Source organism: Nuphar pumila, chromosome 11, assembly GCF_984573655.1.
Source record: "Nuphar pumila chromosome 11, dmNupPumi1.hap1.1, whole genome shotgun sequence".
In the NCBI taxonomy this organism is placed as follows: Eukaryota; Viridiplantae; Streptophyta; class Magnoliopsida; order Nymphaeales; family Nymphaeaceae; genus Nuphar; species Nuphar pumila.
The window spans coordinates 43,447,448-43,472,340 of record NC_143259.1 but is presented as its reverse complement, the minus strand read 5'-3'; the positions used below and the strand labels follow the sequence as shown (position 1 = coordinate 43,472,340).

The 24,893-nt window shown below is 36.0% G+C and overlaps 1 protein-coding gene across 1 annotated transcript; it reads left to right on the top strand.

Moving 5' to 3' along the window:
- Positions 1-2,824: 2,824 nt before the first annotated feature.
- On the top strand, positions 2,825-23,350 carry LOC149822322 (AT-rich interactive domain-containing protein 2-like). Its single transcript, XM_089980830.1, has 3 exons — positions 2,825-3,907; positions 21,973-22,508; positions 23,100-23,350. Exons 1-3 carry the CDS (start codon positions 3,086-3,088, stop codon positions 23,170-23,172), a joined length of 1,431 nt encoding a protein of 476 aa, XP_089836956.1. The 5' UTR covers positions 2,825-3,085; the 3' UTR covers positions 23,173-23,350.
- Positions 23,351-24,893: the final 1,543 nt, after the last annotated feature.

Sequence of the window (24,893 nt, the reverse complement as noted above, 5' to 3'; positions counted from 1 at the left end):
AGATCATGTTCTTGATTTTATTTCATGGTTCTTGAATGAAGAGCATGCTTGAATCCAATATAAAGAGGGGTGACAATGGTTAAAATGCTTGAAACATGTAAAAAAAACATGAAATAAAACAAATAAAAGTTTACCTTAGGGGTGCTACAACAATGGAGGAAGGAGGGATTGAAGGAGGAGAGAGAGGAAGTAAAAAAGAAAGGAGGGAAAACCATGAGGGGGTCGACCCCCTATGCCCCTTTTTATAAAAAAAATTCAAGGCATTAATTAGAAAGAGTTCTAGTTGTTTCAAAATTCGCTTAATTAAAGGGGGGTAATTTTTGGTGGAGTGTTCTAACCTAATAAGGCTCTACCTAATTAGCCTAATTGAGTCTTAGTTGGCCTAAAACAAGTCTAAATGTGGCGCCACCTATTATGAACCCATATTTGATTTTAAAAGCTATTATTTCAAGGTTTAAAAACAAGGTTTTAAAAAGTAGAAATAAAGGTTTTGTTTTGAAATCATTTTTGATCTTTTTGAAATTCTAATTCAATTAAGACACTAACCAAACTTGAACTAACCTCTTTCAAATGTGGTGCCACCTGCTGTGGGCCCCATTTAAGTTTTCAGAAAATGATTTTTAAAGTTTGAAAATAAAGGGGTTAAAAACAAGATTTTCAAAAAGGGTTTAAAACAAAAGGTAAAAATCAAAATTCTAAATCAACTAGGGTCCTAGATGAATTGAAAATCTCTTGAATGTGGCACCAGGTATGTGGGCCCCACTTTTGAGTTTTCGAAAAAGTTAGAATAAAGATTTAAAAAGAGTTTTTAAAAAAGATACAAATAAAAGCAAAGAATAAATTCAAGAAAATTAGAGTCCTAAACCAACTGAAACTCTTGACTAGAGTCCTCAAATTTTGAAACTCTTGAATTTTGGTTTTTGAAAGACAAATGAAGAGGTTTTAAAAGATTTTCTTAGAGATTAGTAAAAATGAATAAAAAGACGAAACCAGGGTTAGAGTCCTAATCAATTGGGACTCTAGAATAGAGTTCCAAAATTTTGAAACTCTGAGAATTAAATTTGTTTTCGAAAAACAAGTGAAATAAAAGTAAAAAAATGAAATCAGAGTAGAGTTCTGGACCAACTAAAACTCTAGGGCAGAGTCCTAAAATTTTGAAACTCTACAATAAGGTCTTAGAATTTTGAAATTTGATTTTTTGAAGGATAAATAAAGAAATTTTTGAAAGATTTTTTTAAAAATGAAGTCAGGGTTAGAGTCCTAATCCAACTAAAACACTGAAACAGAGTCCTGATCCAACTAAAACTCTAAAATTTTGACTTCTTTCTAAAGATTTTGATTTTTTTTTTAAATAGGTAAAAATAGAAGTGAAAAGTAGAGTCCTAATCCGAATGAAACTCTGTGATAGAGTCCTAGTCTGACTGAAACTTTAAAATTTTGTCCAAAATGAAAGATTCTAAAAGATTTTCTTGAAAATAGGCAAAAATAAAAGTGAAAGGTAGAGTCCTAATCCGACTGAAACTCTGTGATAGAGTCCTAGTCTGACTGAAACTTTGTGATTTTGGCTAAAATGAAGGAAATGGACAAGGGATACAGCTTTTTTTGATTTAAAAATCAAAATAAAATTTTGAAAAAGTTCAAAAAAGGTGAAAAGATAGAGTTCTAAATAAATTAAAACTCTGTAATTTGAAAAATTTTGATGAAAGAAGAGATCCAGAAGCGACACTACCTAGATGGGTCAACTCTGAGAATTGAGATCAATTAAAGATTGATTTTGAAATGAATCCAGATCGCTTTCTAAAGAAAATATTTTGAAATATAAGATCCCGGGGGTTGACAAGTGGTGAAATATCGATCTAAAACCCAGGTATTTGAAAATGATTTCGAAAGAGGGTTTTAAAACTCGAATCTGGATTTAAGATTTTGAAAAATAGGAGTGCTAGATCTCGAAAATGATATGCAACAACATGCAATGCGATGAAATGACATGAAATTATGCAAAATGATATGAAATGATATGCAAAAGGCAAACCTTGGGTGATGATTTGAAGTCCCAGACCCTTGGCAGAAACAAAAAATTGAACATTTCTTTTCAAAGATAAAAATTGATGATTGAAATTGAGCTAAAATGGAGATTGAATTTTGAAATATTTGAATTTGGGACAATATTTATACTCTGAATAGCCCTGGCTCAGATGTCGACCAACTGGTTTCCTGAAGGATTTAGAGAGCAGGCTTCCAATGACAAGAAAAAAAAGTTTGTGAGTGAAGGTAAAAAATTTGAGATGTTTACCATTGTGCTTTGGTTTTTATTTTCTAAAAGCAGATTAGTAGAGATGAATCAAATAATTTAAAAAGATTAAAATTTGATAGTTGTGGCAGCTTCTTTTTCTCACGAAGCAAGAACCTTGGGATGAAACTATATCTTTATCTTAGAGAAATTATCATCTTAAATTTCCTTTATATGATTGGTGATAAATGAAGTGCAAAAAATCACGATTTGGGCGACGAATCGGCAGGACAGTTATGGAGTGGATAATCACTAGCTCCAAACACTTGCCAAAAATACTAATTACTTTTTTAAATGACAATTTGAATTATATTAACTCGTATTTATTTATTATATAGAGCCAATAAGCGAGTGACAGACCAGCTGTATCAGTCCTTTGGTTGGCTGTTGGCTCTCCGCTAGGCCTCAATGGCCGATCTCCCCATTTTAAATATCATTAATAATTGCCCCCACAACACCAAATCCTATTTCCCTAGTCTTGTCATTCATGAAAGGTACAAAAATAGGCCCAATTTTGAAAAGCCCTTTGCCCCTGCTGGAGCGAAATCGCGGGATGAGCATGCGGGAGATATTGAGGGGCTTCTGAAATCCAAGGGCGATTTTCCCTCCTTCCCCGCTCTCCTCACCTTTGTCTCCATCGCACAAGCGAGAGTTAACGGCTACCTCTCTCTCTCTCTATATATACCTCTACCTCTCTCTCTCTTTCTCCTCCCACCATCTTCTCCCTCCCCCAGCCTGAATTCTCAAACCCTACGAGCCCATTTAGTGGTTTCAGAAGTCCCCATCAAGTTTCCTATGGCTGAATGGTCGTCCTGCGCGTACCAATCCCTCCACAACCTCCGAGTCAGCGGCTTCCGATCGAAGGAGAGCTCGGAATTCATGGACCAACTCCGGTCTGTCTTTGACGAGATGCTCGTTTCTTCCCTGAAGGAGGTCCCTGAGAACGAGTCGAGGCCTCTGCCTGCCATTCTCGGCGACGGCAAATCGGTGGACTTGTTCAAGATGTATTTCATGGTAAAGGAGCGAGGCGGGTACGATTTGGTCGGAAACAATGGCTCTTGGGCATCGATCTCGCAGGAACTGGGCTTCGAATCGCGATTTGGGGCGCCGCTGAAATTGGTGTACGTGAAGTACCTGAGTGGTTTGGATCGGTGGTTCAGGAAATTGGGCAGCGAGAATCATGGTGACGGGGCTGATTGTGCGAGGGACGGGTCAGGGTTGGTGTCTGTTGATTTGGAAAAGGGTGCAGGGGACTTCATTAATCTCACCGATGGAAACAGTGGACTGGAGACTGAGATGGATGGTCAGGAGAAGCAGAGCTCCTCTGTTGTCTGTGTTGCTAGTGATGACGGGGAAGAGAATGGAGATTGTGGAACTAGCGTATCGAGCGATGGGGTTTCGTTGCACAAGAGGAAGCGGGACTCCTTGGTGGGCATGTTGAATTGGTTGAAGGTGGTTGCTGTGAACCCTTGCGATCCGGATAAAGGGAGGGTGGTGGAAGGGCCCGGCACGAAAGATCTCTCAGTGGAGGAATGCTGGGCTCGCGTACTTGTAGCTCGAGAAGCTATATTTCACAGAAGGAAGGATTCTTTTACGCATTGTGGTCCCCATACGCAGGTGATTCTAAAGAAGGCCCTGTTTACTGTTTCTCTTTCTGTTTAGCTATTTGGATGTTACTGACAGGATTCTGAAATTTGTAACTCTTAACTGTTATGATCTCATTTCAATGAGTATACGTTCTATTAGATAGAAATTGTATTAAAAACTGAATATGCTGTCATTATAGTGTCTTTTTTTGGAAATCATTTGACGAAACCATTCATTTTTCATGCGGCCCTTGTACTTCAACTCGGGTATTATTATTGTTTTCCTTTCCCTTTGTTTCTTAGTGTTTTTTGGAAGCAATTTGGTGCACCACTCTTGGTATTCTGCTATGGATTTGCTTTAGATGAAGGGATTTTTTTTAGATGAAGTAGGAAAAATTTAATAGTTACAGTGAGCGTTCTAATAGTTGTGATAAACAGTGTTCTTTGTCATCAGCATTCTTCAAGACACAAGATTTACTCATATCATCTGAAGTTCCTGTTATTAAGAATTGATCATCTTCTGTACCTGGGAGAATGCAGGATCAAGTTGTTGCTCATTTTGTCCCAAAATTCTTCTTGGTATCTTTTCTTGTAATTGTTCAAGTTGAGTGCATCCAACCATGTCATTGTTGGTACTTGTTTGCTTGTTCTTATTTCCTAACATTCCAAAGATGTTTAATGGATGATCTTGGACATGCTTCTACAATTTCTGTAATGTACTTTTCAAGCTTTCAATTGTGTGACTTGATCTCTTGAAGCAGTGGCCTGATTTCATTGACTATATGTTAGTATGGTTAGTGAGCGACTAGTAGAAGTGATGAGGCTGATGCAACTTGCATCAGCACACAATGGCTTGTGCATACAGCTTGTTTATTTGATGAATTTGTTTGTAGTTTCATTATTAGTTTTCCTTAAAAGCATTGTTGTAAAAGTTGGAACATATTGTATGATATGATACGGAATTTTTTAGGTCAGAAGTGACATGAGGAACCCACAGTCTATTTTCAAGGATGTATTTCATGTGTATGTTATATATCTTACTATGCATCTTGATCACAGTCACCTATATCGTTAAAGGTAATTTCTTGGCGAGGGTATTTCTTGGAGAGATGTTCAAAAGTTGTTAAATCTCAAGAATATCTCCGCAATATATAAAAATTAAATAAAAATTCTAAAAAATAAGTAAAAGATTCATAAATTAGAAAATGAAAGAAATAGTCCCTTCTTTCCTTCCTTCCTTCCACTCCTTTCCTTCTTCCCCTCCCTCCCTTACTTTCTTCTCTTCCTTCCTTTCCTTTCCTTTCCTCTTCCCCTCCCTTCCTTTCTTCTCTTTCTTCTTTCCTTTCCTTCCTTCCTTTCTTTCCTTTCTTATTTTCCTTTCCTTCTTTCCTTTCCATCATTCCTTCCTTTTCTGTAGCGATATTTATCGTGAGAAATATAATTTGTCTATATATTAAAAATATTGCGATATGTATCTTGATCATAGTCACCTATATCGTTAAAGGTAATTTCTTGGCGAGGGTATTTCTTGGAGAGATTTTCAAAAGTTGATAAATTTCGGAAATATCTCGGCAATATATAAAAATTAAATAAAAATTCTAAAAAATAAGTAAAAAATACATAAATTAGAAAAATGAAAGAAACAGTTCCTTCTTCCCTTCCTTTCCTTCTTCCCCTCCCTTCCTTACTTTCTTCTCTTCTTTTCCTTTTCTTCTTTCCCTCCGTTCCTTTCTTCTCTTCCTTCTTTTTCTTTCCTTCTTCCCCTCCCTTCCTTTCTTCTCTTCCTTTGCTTTCCTTCTTTCCTTTCTTATTTTCCTTTCCTTCTTTCCTTTCCATCCTTCCTTCCCTCCTTCCTTCCTTTTCTGTAGTGATATTTATTGTGAGAAATATAATTTGTTGATATATTAAAAATATCACGATATTTTTTCGATATTATCAGCTACCTTGAAATCATAGTCACAAATATCAGTATCGGCTATATCTCTGTGAGGTATAATATCGGGATATTATTGATTTTCTATTAAATCTCGGGAAATCTCGAAAAAATCTCAAGATTTCAAAAATAGGTTTTTCTTCCTTACTTTCTCTTCCTTCCTTCCCTCTTTCTTCCCCTATTGCAGGGCAGCCAACAACAACCCTCTATCACAGGGCAGCTCCCTTGTACGACAACCCTCTTCCTTCCTCCTTTTGTTTTCCTCCTCCTCTTTTCTTTCTTTCTTCCTTCCCTTCCTCTTTCCTTCCTTCCTCTTTCTTCCTTCCTTCCTTCTCTCCTTTCTTCCTTCCCTTCCTCTTCCTTCCTTCCTCTTCATACAACCTCTTTCTCTTCTTTCTTTCTTTCCTTGTTCTTTCTTTCTCTTTTTTAAAAAGTTATGTTTCTTAACTTTTTAAAAGGTGAACATGTAACCCTATATAAAATAAAAAAATGTATACATATTATATTACCCAAACTAACCTATTAAAAAATTAGTAAAGACATATGTATCCCCTTTTTAAAAAAAATCCAAAAAGACCCTTACACTAACTGTTTTAAAAAATAGCCATTGTTGTGCTGTTAAAGCGATAATATTGTGATAATGTCACGATATTATCTCGATAATATCACAATATTATCTCGATAATATATATATATATATATATATATATATATATATATATATATATATATATATATATATATATAGGGGTGGCAAAACCTGACCCGACCCGCCAACCCGCCTCTTAAGCGGGTTCGGGTTGGGCTTAAGCCAACCCGTTTAATAAACAGGTCGACCTGCCTAACCCGTTTATTAAACGGGTCGGGTTCGGGTTGGGGGTATGCCAACCCGCCAACCCGGCTGACCAGTTTAATAAACGGGTTAGGCGGGCGGGTCAACCCACCAACCCGACCCGCCAACCGGTCTGCCAACCCGACCCGTCAACCCGCCAACCCGACCCGCGAACCTGAGAACCCGTTTACCCGACCCAACCCATTTATTAAATGGGTTGGCGGGTCGTGTCGGGTTACCCGTTTATTAAATGGGCCGGGTTCGTGTTTGCCACAGCCGACCCGTTTAATAAACGGGTCGGGTTCGGGTTGAGGTATGCTGACCCGCCAACCCATCGGGTCGACCCGCCAACCCGACACGATTGCCACCCCTATATATATATATAATTCCGATATTTTGAAAATATTGCAATATTTTATCTTTAATATCGGTTTTCCAATTTACAATGTTAATATCGTGATATTTTCAAAATATGGGCGATATCTGTGACTATGCTTAAAATAGCCAATAATATCGTGATATTTTCAATATATCGGTGACACTGATCAGATACTGTCAAAACTTAACATTTTCTGACAGTATTTTTTTTTTATGAACTTTTAAGAGGTTCAGCTAGTTTTGGCTGGGCCTTTTTAACTTATAATGGTTTTTTTGACCTCAAAGTGATTCACTTGGGTCTATTAGGATCTATTCAAGTTGAACCAGATTCACATTATCATGAATTTGACTGGAAACAAAATCAGGGTTATTCCATTTTATACCTTGCTTATGAATTGTTTTGGGTCTACAACTTGTATCATGTTTAAACAAGCCACGTTTATGAATTGTGAATTTATTGTGTTGGGTCAAGTAATTCAACATTAGATCAGAATATTGAGATGTAATTTTGAAATTAAACTTAAAACTCATGTTATGTTTTATTAGATCCGGTTATGATTCGGGTTGAATCTCTACCTTCATGGCATATGTGAAAAATCTCATGATTAAGTGTAGTAAATGGCAAACTCTTTGGTTGTGCATATGATTTAGTGCATAAATAGATAATATTTGGAAATATTCACCATAAGACACCAATATAAAATAACATTGTTTACCCTATATGGCCAAGTGAAAGATGTTGGATTTGGGTATAGGACCCGATATGTGCCCATAAGGGTTTCACCATGAAACACTATGAGACAAGTATGGTGGGCCCACCTATGATGTTTCATTTATGAGTATTAAAGGTCGCTATAGCCCCCCTCAATCAACATTGTAAGTATCGTACCGTATCATTCAATACAGGACGATACATATTGTTACTTTAGGCCTAATCGATACGATATACACCTGCATCGAGATATAGGTGTGTATCATACTTGTATCGGGCGTATTGTACGATACACTCCCTGTATTGTATGATACACCCTGATACAGGGTGTATCTTACGATACACAATTAGTGCATTTTATGTTGCACTCAATTCATTTTTTTTTTAAATATATAAGAAGACTCCTTAAGGTGAGTTTGTGTTCACTCCTAAAGAACTTGAGAGTGATTTGAGGCTTGATTTCTTGCAAGAAGAAAAAGTCTTCATTTTTGTTTGAACTTAAAAAAATTTGGTTATGTAAAATTTTTAAGTATTGAGAAACACTTGGGGATTTTGTTTTTATTTATGTAAATATGCAATGTTATGGATCTTATGACTTGTGAGCTTAGTGTTGTTTATTATTTCACAATTTACATTTTTCTTATGAGATATGCATGCCATTCATAGTAGCTTATGGAGACATAAACGCTTCATATGTGACTTTATGGTTATATTTTGTGCAATTCATCATTGCTTCATATGATATTTTTTTTAGAATTTTTGCTTTTTTTTATTTGCTGGATTTTTTTTTGTTTTTTTTTTTGAAAATTTTTATTAAAAATTTATGATTTGTTTAAGATATAATATGATACAATCCGATACGATACTGTGTTACTTTGGGCCTGACCGATACGGGTAATGATTTGATACTTATAGCCAAGGTTGTATATATTGTATCGTTATCGTATCGGTCAGGCCCATAGTAACACCATATCGTATCATAAATTTTTAATAATTTTTTTTTAAAAAATCCAAAAAATAAAGAAAAATCAGAAAAAATTAGCAAAAATTCTAAAAAAATCATATCACATGAAACAATGATGAATTACACAAAATACAACCATAAAATCATGTATGAAGCATTATGTCTCTATGAGCAACATAAGACATCATCAAACGTCAACTAATATAGAAACATAAATAATATTGCATGCATATCTCACAAGAACAATGCAAAATATTAAATATCTTGCAATTAAGAACATAACACAAGACTCATACTTTCATATTACATAAACAAAAACAAAAACAAAAACAAAAACAAAAACAAAAACAAAAACAAAAACAAAAACAAAAACAAAAACAAAATAACCAAGTTTATGAACAATTAAGTGTTAAATAACCAAGTTTTTTTTAAAACATATTACATGAAACCTCAATAATCATAATCATCTTCATCATCATTATCTTCTTCTTCTCCTCTGAGATCCACATTGTTTCCAAGATACGTGGGGTCTTCATCGTGTACTTCTTGTGCTTCTTCCATGTTAATCCATTGAATGTCTTCTTCATTCAAAAGAATCTTTTCTTCTTCTTCAATCCATGTATCCAATTCATCGAAATGTTCCAAACTGATGGGATCAAATTGCTCTGTGTGCCTCCTTGCTGATAACTTTTCAATTTGCCTAAAAAGATGACATGAAAAAATTAAAATTAGTTGGGTTTTAAATGAAAATGACAAATAAACTTTATAATTTTATATACCTCTACCTCATTCGTAAGTTGTAGCGAACTTAGACGAGGTCATTAAGCCTTTTGTGCTCCAATCTATTTCTTCTTTTAGTATAAATTTGCTCAAAGAAAATCCAGTTTTTCTCACATCCACTTGCACTACATATTTTAGTAAGAACGCGAATAATGAAAGCTCGTAAATTTGGAACATCACTTGCAAACCTGGCCCATCACATGTCGAAAAAAAAAACAAAAAAATGAGAAATCAATAAAAAAAATAACAGATATACAATCACACAAGACATCATAATTAAATAACAATATAAAATTAAAATTGAAATAAACAAAATAAATTATCTGGACACATTATAGCAGGGTTTCATACTGTTGCAGATTTCCCTATATCATACAACGCATTAACATAAGTTTTCATTTCCTTATGAATTTGATCTTGAATGCTATAATCAGGTTCAACCTTTCGATGTATTTTAAAAGTCCCTTGTTCTCTCGCTTAACTTTTCATGTTTTTATGTGTTTTCTCTCACGCTTTTCACTTGCTTCCATGTGCTTTCTCTAAATTAGTAGTCATTATTTTTAGATTTTGTTAAAAAATTATTTCTTACACTTCAAAATCTTGACATTTAAGAATAGTTACCTTTATTTTATTTTTTATTTGCGTTCCATTTTGATTCCCATTCAATTATTATATTATTATTTTAATTCCTCACTTCCTGCTTCGTATACATTTTAAAATGCATCGCTTCTCGCTTTCGCTTCCCGTATCGTTTCCCGCTTTCGCTTCCGCTTCCGCTTCCTAGTTTGACAACCTTGGGTAAAAGTGAAGCTGAAAAGTTTGAAAATGTTGGAAGATATCAAATATTGGTAGGTAAACTTATGTCACTAGACTTCCTAAATTTTATCTTGCAAGTGTTGTTAGCCACTTTATGTGTGCTCCCACTTTGGTGTATGTAAACGTTGTGCAAAATCTATGAAAGTATATTTTATAAAAAAATTGTGGATCTTTAAATAGATCTTAGGATATTTTATTTGGGGAAACGTAATGTCTAATGTCTTGGAAGAGTAAAAAGCAGGTGTTAGTGGCTAGGTCAAGTGTTCAAGCTGAATACAGAGCCATGATGCAAATCTATAAAGCTTTATGGCTAAGATCTCTACTTTAGAATTGAAGTTGGAAGAGCAAACCATTTTTCCTATATTCTAAGAATAAAGCTGCCATTCAGATGGCCTTAGATCCTATCCATCATTATAGAACAAAGCACAAAGGCATTTGCCGCCACTTTATAAGGGAGCCACTTTATAAGGGAGAACGGTGATGCAAAAGAATTTCAGATTACTCATGTTTGCGAAAATCTTCAATTAGCTGATATTCTTGCTAAGGCCCAAGTAGGTCAAGACTCCAAGAGATTATGGGAAAGTTGAGATGGTTGGTATTTTCTCCATAACTTGAGGGGAAGTGTTAAGAGGGTCGCATGTATTTTTTTTTCTCAGTCAAGGGCATTTATGTCTTCTTTCTCTTAACTGTAATTGTCTTCTTTAGGGCTATTTTAGTCCTGAGAAAGCCACACACATGTAATTATGGTATGGAATGTGATTAGAGATTATTAATTTAACCTAGTCTTCTCTTGTTTCTCTCATCCCTCTTCTCCTCATACTATTAGATACATTTTCCCTTAGCTTTTGCCAATTTTTTTTTTTGATATTTACATGGAGAACCCCCCAGGATCAGAGGCCTAGTTGCGCTGGCTCTGCCTGCCGTACTTACAGTCACTGTCCTGGCAGCATAAAACTTTGTGGGCTTACCCCTTGACCATATTTAATCTCTGATTTTACTGATCTTCCTACCGTGAGTCAACATAGGATATGGCCTTAATGGGATGAAATAACAAATATATGAAGAATAAAGGTTGTTTCTTCCTTTCCAGCAGTTGCTGTGTATATCAGCTGAATAAAGAACCTTTCACTTGTTTTAGTCATGCTGTTTGAGATGGCATCCAGGGACCAGACTTTGTATTTATTCAGGTATAAGCAACGTAGGAAACATTAATCTTAGGTACGTTGGCAAGAAACACGAGCAAAAATCGGGCACACACACAATATATATATATATATATATATATATATATATATATATATATATATATATATATATATATATATATATATATATATATATATATATATATATATATATATATATATATATATATATAGTAGCTGCCTACACAGCCGTGTCTACTGCTGCCTATGGGGCTTTTGAAGGGTTCTTTTCCATGCTTTTCTCGAATCTGGACCATACAGATGTGTTCTACCTGTTTGATTTTATACGAATGAACTCTTGCATCATTCAATTCTGACATGTATGTAGGTTTTTATAAGGTTTGAAAATCGATGATGTAATTTTTTTTTATAAATATCATAATATTCAAGGCTAAAAAATCATATGTTTTATCAAACAAACATGACCCAAGTGTCATTTCCTAGCAAATCAACAATGCCAAACACATTTGCATGGTCAGATTTGGAAAAAAAACTCGGGAACTCCTCTTTAGTCATGGTAGTCTGCCGTAGGAACCTATTCCCTTCTCTCTCTCTCTCTCTCTCTATATATATATATATATATATATATATATAGAGAGAGAGAGAGAGAGAGAGTGAGAGACTAGCATATGTTAACTGAAAATATGTGAACTGGAGTATGAACTGAGATTTTCATGGTTTGTTTAATTTTTTTTCTTAAATTTCATTGTACGGATGTGATCTAGATGCTTGGTTTTATAAAAACAGACTCTAGGATCATCATATTATGATGCATAAGAAAGATCTTTTAAGGCTTGAAAATCAACGACTCAGATTTTTTGTAAATATTCAAACATCCAAAAATCACATTTTTTCATTATAAATACATGATCCAAGAGTCGATTCCTAGCAAATGGTTCATGTTGAATGCATCTGCAGGGTTGGATTTGCAAAAAAAGTGTCAGAAATGCCCTGTTCACAGTTCGATTTACATATTTCTAGTTGACATATTCTAGTGACCCATATATATATATATATCATTGTCACAGATATCGGCGATATTTTCAAAATATCATGATATTATTTGTAATTTCAGCAAATGATAATATAGATAAAATATCGCGATATTGTCACAAGAATATCACGATATTCTCATGATATTATCAAATTTTACTGTTTTTATTTATTTTTACATATTAAATATGTTTTCTTCTTTCTTTTACATTTTTTATTATATATGTAATTTTTGTCTAGACATGATATTTTTTTGTTATTTTTGTTATATTTTTTATGCCTTGATATTTTCTTGAGATTTATCACCAAACCTATAATATTGTGAAAAATAGGCTCGCCAAGATATATAACCGATACAAATATTTAGAGAGAGAGAGATGCTAACCACTTTTCTAGATAACCTTCGTGCTAACTAGGCTTTCGAAGAGGTTTTCCATGCTTTCCTTAAATCTGACCGGACATATGCGTTCTACATGCTTGATTTTAGAGGAATTGATTCTTGGATCATTTGATTCCGATACACAGGTAAGTTTTTATAAGGTTTAAGAGATCGATGATCTAGGATTTTCCTAAATATTCAAGGCTTAAAAAACCATGCTTTTCATCGAAAAACATAATACAAGTGTCATTTTCTAGTAAATCGACCGTGCCAAACACATTTGTACAGTCAGATTTAAGTAATACATGGGGAAAACCCTTCGAAAGCCTAGTTAGCATGATGATTAACTAAAAAAGTGGTTAGCACTAATGTAATGAAACTAGGGAAAGAAGTGCACACACACAAATTCACTATGGGAAAATACACATAACCCACTAAGGGCTAGATCAAGCACTCAAGAGCACACACAAGCCATATTTTTTTTAGTCAATAATGCTTAAGAGAAGCATGCAAGCACAATGTGAGAGCTCCCATTTAAATGGGCAAAAAGAAGAGAGAAGAGGCTAGACCAACTAGCCGTTAGGTTAGTCCAACTTGGGCTAGTCCCAACAACTATAAAACAGGGACAATAAAAAAAATAAAAAGAAAAAAAATGTATGGAACTGCTCCTAATGGGCAGGACCTATTACATTATGTAAAAATACCAAAATGCCCTAGAAGACATGACCTATTACAAAAAGAAATAAAAAATAACAATATATACATATTTCATACCTCACCTCAATCTGATCGTGAAATAACCAGAAGCTTGTTAAGGTGGAAAGAAAAAGGAGGCACCAACAAAGCTTTGGTGAACAAGTTCACAATTTGATACTCAGATGTGACATAAGGAAGTTCAATAGTGCCCTTAAGGAACTCCTCCTGAACATAGTGTCAATCCGTTTTTATGTGCCCGCTCATGGAAGGTGTGATTGCTAGCAATATAGATAGTGCTCTTGTTGTTGCAACGCATCATTTAAGACAATAAAAAATTTAAAAGCAGAACACAAAAACATAAAAAATATATATTTTATTGAGCATGAATGCTTAAGAGAAGCATTGAAGAACAAGATGGGGGAGTTCGCCCCTATTTATACACAAGAGGTAGTCTCAAATAGAGTTGTTTGACTGTTTCAACAATTATATTGACTAGTCAACTCTATGTTGACTAGTCCAAAAAGAACCCAATTGTTCTATTTGGTCTTTGACCAAATAGTTCCTATAAAAACAAAAAAACACAAAAAGAACAAAATAAAGTTAAAGTACTAATGTGCCCCTAATGGACACAACCTATTACAAGGCTTACAATGACCAAAATACCCTTAATGGGTATGTACCTATTACATCTTTATAAATAATATATATATATATATATATATATATATATATTTATATATATGTGAATACATACAATGTAACACTCTCTCTTAAACTTACGGTGTGATATACCGAAAGTTTGAAAATACAAAAAAGAATCAATGGGAATGATCCAAGTCTTCAAGTGTCTTCAATTCATCTTTATGACATATCATTGTATTTTGCAAATGCAAGTCTTCAAATGTCTTCATTGGTGATCATCCCCAAATACCTTCATTGGTCATCTCCATCTTCATGATGCATCGAAGATATTCCTTTCTCAATCCATCACATCTTTAAGAACTTGTAGAGAGAACAAAATAAGGGTCCCAACTACACAAAAGGAGGTATTCTAACCAAATAGTTATAAAGTTGTATTTGCAACGTTGCATGGTGTACTGAAAATATAAAAAATATGCTCCGTATTCTTATATTAAGGGAATGAATGCTGTTATTGGAGTAGGAAAACTAGATTAGGGTATTTAAAGCCCCATCTTCAGTTTCACAAGTTTCTTAAAGTTAATCCCATGTGCTATGCGACATCCCAAAATCAAATAAACATGATTGAAAGAGATGTGATTTGCCTTCTTTTGTGGGATTCTTCAAGCTCTAAAAAGATTGATGCCATTAATATGCCACCTTAAAAATTAGGTTTTTCCTAAATTTTGGAACCTTTTTATGTAAACTATGCTGTCATATATTGGTAAATGCAATGATTGCAATTGTGTTTTGAGATAGCTTTTATCTTTGTTACTAGGATGAAAGGGTTGAAAAAGAAAAATGTTTTCTTTATATTTTGGAGCTAAGATACACTAGAAAACAACTATCTTTGTTAAAACTGGAAACATGTGTTAGGGTTACGGATTCACAAATGGAACACAAAGGTTTAGAAGTTCACATATTTCATTATCCTTAATCTTTGAGAGAACTTTCTTACATGTTAAAACTGGTCGATACCCTTTAGAGTACATCAAAAGAAAAGATAAAAAGACAAGTATACCTCCTTTACTATAGGATATGTACATAATAACTTTATAAACTTACTTTACACATGTTTATACTACTTTATATTACATATACTTTCAACACTCTCCTTTAAACTTGGAAGGACGTAAAGGAATCATTCAAAGTTTGGAAAGTAAAAAACTGAAATGCAAAGGGAAACAACTTTTATAAACACGCATGTTATCTGATTCCTTGAGCTGACGTGCTCTAAAGCTAATCCCAGCCCTCTTGTATAATGACAATTTATTTCAATGTGCTTAGTGGGCTCATGAAATTCTGGATTCTTGGCAATATGAATAGCACTCATATTGTCACAATATAGTTGAGTTTTCTTATCACATGGAATTCCTAATTCCTTCAATAGTCATTTTATCCAAATAATCTCAATCACAACTTGAGCTCTATCTCTGTATTTAGCTTTTGCAGTGGACAAAGCAACCCTTTGTTGTTGCTTGCTCTTCCATGAGATCAAAGAGATTTCAAGAAAGATATAAAACCTTGTAGTAGAAAGTCGATCTCTAGTGGACCCTCCAAAATTAGCATCACAAAAAGCTCTCAACTCTTTGCCAGATGAAGATGAGAAAAACATGCCATAGTGCATAGAGTCTCTGACATACCTGATGATCCTGAGTACAACTGCCAAATAAACCGATTTGGGGACGCTCATAAACTGACTAACTATATGAACTGCATATGTTATATCTGGCCTGGATATAGTCAAATATATAAGGCTCCCAACTAATTGCCTATACACTATATGATCTTCTAGCTTCACCCCATCTGTAACCTTTATCTTCAAATTAGCCTCCATGGGAGAATTTACTCTTTTTGAATCGTCAACTAATCTTGCTTTCACAATCAAATCTTCAACATATTTATGTTGAGATAAGAACTCTCCCCTTGAAGAGTATGATATCTCAAGACAAAGAAAGTATTCCAAGCGTCCCAAGTCTTTCATATCAAACATGTTTATTAGTTTCTTTTTGGTTTCTTCAACCTTCTTTATGTCATCTTCTGTGAGTATCATATCATCGACATAAAGAAGCAATATACATCTCCCAAGTGCAGAGGAACAAAGCAGGATCATGGTGACTCTGCTCAAAGTCAAGGGATCTCACTGTCGAACTAAATTTCTCAAACCAAGCTCGAGGTGCTTGTTGGAGTCCATATAAAGCTATGCAAAGTCTGCAAACTCTACCTTCTGGATTTGAGTATCCTTGTGGTAGCTCCATATACATTTTCTCCTGTAAATCACCATTCAAAAATGCATTCTTGACATCCAACTGCCAAAGATCCCACTGCTGAATTGCAGCCACTACTAAAAGTGTACAAATTGTGGTCATATGAGCCATAAGGGCAAAAGTTTCTGCAAAATCAATTTCAAAATGCTGACTGTACCCCTTAGTTACCAATCTGGATTTATACCTCTCCCATGACCTATCTGCCTTTGTCTTTACCTTTTACACCCATTTGCTGCCAATGATATTTTTCTTTAGAAGAGGTTTTATTAGTTTTCATGCCTGCATTCTTTGAAGTACATTCATTTCATCGACCATGGTTCTTTGCCACTCTTTCTTTCTTGTTGCCTCTACATATAACTCATGCTCAACATAAGAATGGATTAAGGCTAAGAAAGCACGATGATGAGGAGCAAAAGACTCATAGGACACAAAACGAGATAGAAGTACAAAAGGTGTAGAACTTTTATGTACCTTAGAAGATGCAGAAGAAGAGGAAGATGAAAACTCTAAGTTTTGTTGTTGTTCCTATTCAACTATCGTAGGAATCGAATCAAGATTGGCTTCTTTATTTCCTTGCTCTTCCATGATCAACAAATGGAATTTCAATCACACCTTCACGTCTCCTTGAGTGGGTCTGATTAAACCTATTTTCTCTAGCCAAAACTTGCTCTCCTTGACTCTGCATTCTCTCTCTCCCACCTTCCCCTTCTTCAAAAGGAACCAAGAAGGATAAGTCAGTTTCATTTTTTGACTTTTCTCTATACTAACTAAAGTATAACAAATTCTCTTGAAAACCATGCTTGGATGCCCACACTCTCTTTCCAAATGGATCATAGCACTTGTATCCTTTTTGACCCTTAGTAAAACCAAGAAAGCAACATTTGACAGCTTTAGGAGATAACTTGTCTATATGTCTGTCAGTTAGCAAAACAAAACATACACAACCGAACACCTTCAACATATCATAGTTTGGAAACTTTTCATATAATTTCTGAAAAGGGAATATGCCTTTAAGTACTCCAGAAGGCGTGCGATTTATCTGATAAATGTTCAGTTGAATTTCATCTGCTCAAAGCACTTTGGGTACTTCTCCACCAAACAAAGATGGCTCTTGTTGTTTTCAAGATATGCCTGTTTTTTCTTTTAGCTAAACTATTTTGCTTAGGAGTGTAAGGACAAGACTTTTGGTGAACCACACCCCTTTTGCAGGAAATTTTCAAACATATAACTAACATATTCACCACCCTAGTCTGTACACAAAGTTTTAATCTTGGCTGGAAATTGATTTTCAACCATGATACAAAAGCTCTTAAAAATTTCAAGCAGATTACTTTTAATATTCATAAAATATATCCATGTGAACCTTGTACAATCATCTATGAAAGTCACAAAATAGAATGATCCTCCTTTTGACACAACAAGAGAAGGACCCCAGACATCTAAAAGTATCAAGTCAAAAGGACTTTTTGATTCCCTATCACTATACTTGAATGACAAGGCATGACTTTTGGCTAGTAACAACTCACACAATCTTTAACATGATTTGACACAATTAGCTTGGATTTTCTAAAACTTCTTGAGGACACTAAACTTTGCAATCTAAAGCTAAAAATATGTTTCAGTCTCTGGTGTCACGAAACAAACTCATCCAAAACTGAAGCTTTATATCAAGTTCCAACTTCCTTCTGCTCCCTCATATCAATCCAATCCAGATAATACAAATCTCTTCTATAGCCAATCCCAATCTTCTTTTCTAACTACTGATCCTGCACAACACAATCAACTGAGGAGAAGATAACATTACAGTTAAGTTTGATAAGCTATGTCACAGGGACTCGGCTAGCAGGGTTCCGCACCCGCGTCGACGCGACTCGACGCGGGTGCGGCACCGGGTGCGGTCAACCCGACCCTGGGTGCGTTGACCGCACCTAGGGTCATTTTGGTCCAGTTTTTTTTTTTTAAATTTGCCCTATGAAATGGGCTGCGGATGGTCCATTTTTTTGTTTTTAAAAATTTTTTTTTTTTTTGCCCTATGAAATGGGCTGTGGAATTTAAAAAAAATTTCTGGGGGTGGCGCTGCCCCCCTATAACCCCCCGCCAGGGGCGGCCCCCCTGGACCCCTGCCCACTGACCCGCAGCGGGACCCGCGCCGGGGGGAACCCCCGGACCCCCCTTATATATATATATATATATATATACATTTTGCCCTTGCCGCACCCACGCACTCGGGTTTTTTGGAAGTGCCGAATCCCCGCACCCACACCCATGTGACATAGTTGATAAGTTAACCCACAGAAATAAGATTCATGGAAAGGGATGAAACATGATAAACTTGAGAAAGATTGGAATTACTACCAGAATAGGAATAACAAGTAATTGAACCTACTTTGAAAACAGTGCGAAAGATGCCATTGTAGAGATGACAGTCAGTAAGGACATACCAGAGTTACCAGTCGAGGAAGCGGGAGCGGGAAGCGGGAGCGGGAGCGGGAAGCGAGGCACTTTCAAAAATTTAGGAAGCGGGGAAGCATGGGACCACTTAGAAGAAAATTCTGAACCGTCTCGGAAACGACCTAGGAAGCGAACCGGAAGCGACCTAGGAAGCGAACCGGAAGCGAGGGGGAAGCGAGGGGGAAGCGTGGGGGAAGTGCTTCCCATAAAAGGGAAGCGCGCTTCCCAAAAAAGGGGGACGCTTCCCCTCACGCTTCGGAAGCGCGACGTTTCGCGCTTCCGAAGCGCGCTTCGGGGAAGCGCGCTTCCCCTTTTGCCTAGGCGCTTCCGGTAACTCTGGGACATACTCACGAGGTGCCATATGGCATGAAGCCCCATAGTCTATTAGCCAACCAAATAAAGGACCAGAGATACCTGAGAGAGCACAACTAGAGGAGTAGGCAGGAGTGACAGAGAAAGAAGGGCCAATGACTAACCGAGCAAGAAACTGTAGTTGCTGGATCTGATGCTGAATCTCTTGTTGAATATGTTCCAATCTTTGAAGCTACCCACTACCTATTACTTCACCTCTTCCATTCAACTTCACTGGAATAATTTGAATGGGTTCACTCTTCTCCATTCTTACAACAACCTCCAACTACTTTGAAATATATACAAGACAAGCATTATAAGTATGTAGCAACAAGACAATCTCAACCAACAAAGAAAACAAGCATAATATCCCAATGTGGTAAGTCAAAACTACCAAGAAAACCACAACTTATCCACCTAAATAGTTCTGCTCACACTCCCAAAAGAAACAACAAAAGTATATCACGAAATCTACCCGATATCCAGAATATGCTTGGGACAAAAAAACAAGTTACTGCTGGATTGAACACCTTAAGATTTCAACAAAACTCTGCATGTAACCCAAAACTAAGCACAAAACTGATTACTAATATTAAAGCACTCCCAACTCAAAAACGACATCAATATAAACAATTCAAACCCTTAATAACCAAAAATCTGAATCAGATTTAAGGGTTTCCTCAAAACTGGTTTGAGATGTCCAAGAAACTCAAAAATTCTTGAAAAATTCAGCAAAATTCCAATATAGCTCCAAGTCCATTGGGGTTTGATTTATAGACCTTCTAAAATCAAACCCTAACAAGTTCCAAATTCAAACCAATCAAACTTGACCAGACTAGGCCAGTTGTTTCTCAAGTGATCACATCAACACGTACAAAACTTAGTCTTTGATGCTCTTTTAAATCTCTCCTCTCCGATGATCAGATGCTCTTAGTGAGCCAAAATCTATGTCACACAGACTCTTCTAACAGGGCACCGCACCCGCGTCGCACCCGCACCAGGCGGGTGTGACACTTGGACACAACTTCCTTTGTGTTAGGTGAAGTCAACCATTCTGAGGTCCATTTCTATCCAAAAGTAGATTCAGTTAACCCTAATCAAGTCCATTTTTATCTATCTATCTATCTATCTATCTATCTATATATATATATATATATATATATATATATATATATATATATATATATATATCCTCCCCGCACCCAAGTTTTTTTAAAGTGCCGCACCCGTATCCGCACCCGCACCTATGTGACATAGGCCAAAATAATTCTTCTATACTTAGTTCTACAAAAATCAGCACACTAGAGCACACCCAAACTCACAAAAACAAGATTACAGTCTCACACACTTATAGAAACTTCAACAAAGTCCCAAATACCAAGAGAATATCACCCTAAGTCACTCCCGATGGGATTCTCTTCCAAAAACAACTCAATTGCTGTCAAATAGAGAAAACTCTCTAATCTGGACAGAAAACCATACCCAATTCAGAAAATATTGGAAAATCTAATATTTCACTAAATCCAACGGTTCTTGATTTGATAAACTTCTAAAATCAAGAACTATTGAATCTTCAACACAAAACAGTCACATTCTACCAACCCTGCCAGACGACTGAAGGTTTGATGATGTCAGCAGCACACAATCCAAGGCAGAAATGTGGCTAACGTGGAATGAAGTCTTGTTCGCAACGAGAACCCTCCTTCAATCCCTTCTTCAAGCTTGGTATGGCTCTGATACCATGTGTAAACTGGAAACATGCGTTAGGGTTACAGCTTCACAAATGTTCACAAATGGAATACAAAGGAGAAGTTCACGTATTTCATTATCCTCAATCCTTGGGAGAACTCTCTTACATGTTAAAAAGGGTTGACCCCCTTTATAGTACATCAAAATAAAAAATAAAAAGACAAGTATACCCCCTTTACTATAGGGTATCTACATAATAATTTTATAAACTTTACACATGTTTATACTGCTTTATATTACATATACTTTCAATAGTCTCAAATAACCTTTTTTCTTCTCTTTTGAACCTGTTTTTTATTTTTATTTTGCGTGCATGTCATTGCATCATCCAGTGGTCTGTTCACCTATATTGCTAGGTGGAGGCTAATAGCACAAAATTGAGAAAAACATTGATCTATTTGAGACTTGTGCATCATATAGCTGACCTTTGTGTTCAAATTCGAAGAAGACAGATTACTCAAGTTGAGTCTATCTGGATTCTTGGCAAAGTAGTTCTCATTAACTAATTCAAGCTTTCCATATACAAACAGTTTTTGTGGAATGTCTCAATGATGTCATGTTTGGTATAGTTTGGAGGTCATCTGTGCTTTCTTTTTAGTTTGCAGTTGTGTGACCAAATAATATGGTTTTGATTGTATCTAACAGATTTATCTCAAAGGAGTCTGACTGTTCAAGCATGGAATGATAGATTAGATAATCAGTTATGTTGGTGCCTGCATGTATTTGGGAACTTGACCACTCTGATATATAAATTTGTCTTTGGTGGTTGTTAGTTATAGTTGTATATGAATTCTGCTGTCTTCTTATATTCCTCTTGTGATTGTCACTGGCTGTTGTATCCATCTTCCTAACAGCATGAGAGTGCCTTCATGCATTCCATTTGACCAAAAGAGTTGTGCTTGGTTTTGTCAGAAAAAGAAGAGGATACATCCCTCCATCTATGAAGATGTGAATGACAATTTGCATCAGGTTCCAGAAAAAGTAAGAAGCAGCCAGCGCCTTCTTTCCCTTAACAGTCCTCGTACATGCTCAATTTCCATTCTGATAGCTAAGCCTGACAAAGTCAAGCCTTCTTCTCAAGCTCGGGCTCTGGAAAGCAATGATGGACCCTCCTGTAAAGATCAGTTTCCAAGATTGCGGATCCCAATTGGTCCTGATTTTCAAGCCTGTGTTCCAGAGTGGACAGGATCTGCGGCTTATGATGCTTCCGAGGACTCGAAATGGCTTGGAACTCAGTCTTGGCCTTCCTCAGGTGCCTGCTGTTCGCCAGTAATTGAAGATGAGATTGGAAAAGGGAGGCCAGTGTCATGCACCTGCTCTTTACCTGGTTCAGTCAGATGCGTTAAACATCACATATCTGAGGCAAGGCTGAGACTGAGGTATGAACTTGGTTCTGCATTCTATAGCTGGAGATTTGATGAAATGGGTGAGGAAGTTGCTGTTTCATGGTCACTTAATGATGAACAGATCTTCAAAGCGATTGTGAGATTGAACCCCACATCACTGGAGAAAAGTTTCTGGAGAGAAGCATATATATGCTTTCCTTCCAGAAGCAAAAGAAGTCTTGTTAGCTACTACTTCAATGTGTTTGTCCTCAGACGGCGAAGTTTCCAAAATAGGGTAACTCCAGGCAACATAGATAGTGATGATGACGAATACGAGTTTGGTGCAGTCCCTGATAATGTAGTTGCAGCCAATGCTGAAGCTCCTTCCTCCAAACCAACAGTCTGTGTTCAGAATATGCAGTGTGATGATTTTGAGATGATGGATGTGGATCGACAATCAACATTTCTCCATGTCAACAAACCAAGATCTACTAGTTTCTTTTGAATACATGGGAAATACCTGCTATGGTTTCACTATATGTGCCATGCAAAGCGGTGCCCTTCACCCCTCGTGCTCCTAATGATTCCGGGATATTGAAGGCACAAGCTGCCCTTGCTGTGGGTTTCACGGATTTATACTTTAGAACTGGGGAAGTGAAATTTTGTTGTCACAGTAACGATGGGGCATCCACAGAGTTTTGCCTCTGTTTCAAGCATCAAGACTCCGAAAATCAATAGGCCACTGGAGATATTGTGTTGTCTGTATAACCCAGTTGGGTTCCACTGATACAAGTGAGGGGCTCCTGAGATAAAGTCAGGTGGTTGAGTTTAGCACAAGATTTGCTTTTTGATGGTGTTGGTTGTTTTTTTTCATACGGAATATAGAAATGATTTTAAATCAAAGCTATGACAAATGTTGAGATGCTCCATGTTGATGGAATCTGGAATTTAAATGATATTATTTGCATTGGCTTCTTTTACTCTACAGGTTTGATGTGCTCTTCTGCACAAAAACAGTTTCGGGTATAAGTTACGAACGCATCTTAAGAAAAGCAATGGTTGCTGACATTGCATTTTAAATTGAGACAGAGAGAGAGATCTGCTTCATTCAGCATCTCAATTTACATGTCATCAAGATAAAAGAGTACAGCCTCTGCAACTGCAAGCATGCATGGACTCACATGAAGGTGCACATGATGAAAAGGGAAAGAAAAATGCTTCTCAACACATTCCATTAGAATGAAGCTGCACAAATCACTATATCCATCTGGTAGCTGTGGAGTGATGATCGAGATTTGTCCAAGTTTTGCATAAATAAACTTATAATCGTGGCTCATAATTTGCAAATTAGAAAATACGATGGGATCAACTGCACGGATTACAAAGTAGTATTAGACAGGCAACACTAAATCTTTTGTTAAAGCACTTTTTGCAATGTCTATAAGGTGCAATCTGCAAAAAAATATATGCTTGTTCCAAGTAAGACTATCTTCACAACAAGCTTCAATGTGGCCTTTAGCCTATGATTATCCCATTCACTTGAATAACTTTGCCACTCCCCAACCATTCAAACAATGTAAATTTTTATGCATTATGTGCTCATGTTCCATCTCGGAAGTATGAGGGAGATTTACATATTTATCACAAACTTTCCTGTGATGCTGCCCTTTGCGTATAAACTACGAAAATGACCGTATTGTACATAAAAAAATTGTTGCGTTTCTTGAAATGCCCTACAATTTTTGAAATTCGCATGATGTCCAAATTTACAAATATCTAGATTTAAAATACAATTTTTGAAATCCGCATGATGTCCAAATTTACAAATATCTAGATTTAAAATGATTATTTTGACCTTCGTACGAGCGAATTTTCTCAAGTTTGCACGATATATTGGTACACTCTTCATGTATCGCAAACTCTCACTAAAAGGTAGACTCACAATTTTTTTGGGGGCCTCAAGAAGTTCGCATAACTATATCTGCAAACTTATTGTAACTCAAACTCAGAAACTTCGCAAATATTTAAGTAAATTTGCATATATAGTAGAAATTCGCATAACCATATATGTGAACTTTTGAAACCTGTCTACTAAATTTACATATATAATACAAAGTTCTCATTAAAAACCTGTGAACTTTCTGTAACTAAATCTATCGCAACTTCGTAAATATTTCACTAAATTTGCATATATGCAGATCTTGTGTCTCATTTTCGGACTTTTTCAAACATTCACACATTGCAATGTCTAATGGCTGAAACAAATATTTTTTCAAATTTCTTGCATGAATCCATTTTTGCTTCATATTTTACTTGTTTATGTTGTTCTGGCATTCTGTGCTCGGTTGTAGCACACGGTCTTGGTGTCACACATATCATGTGCTTGGTTATGGCTTATGTTTGCAAGAAAGGTTAGTGATATGGATCTCGGTCTATGGATTCATGCACAACATCTGGGAAGTCAATGTTCGATCAGATGATATGAGTGGGATTAAAAAGCAATGGATG

Excerpts from the sequence above, each read along its gene's own strand:
- LOC149822322 (XM_089980830.1), top strand. The coding sequence starts at position 3,086 with ATGGCTGAATGGTCGTCCTGCGCGTACCAATCCCTCCACAACCTCCGA. Across the intron at positions 3,908-21,972 it reads ATTGTGGTCCCCATACGCAG|AAAAAGAAGAGGATACATCC; the intron begins GTGATTCTAAAG and ends TGGTTTTGTCAG. Across the intron at positions 22,509-23,099 it reads GAGGAAGTTGCTGTTTCATG|CATCAAGACTCCGAAAATCA; the intron begins GTCACTTAATGA and ends CTCTGTTTCAAG.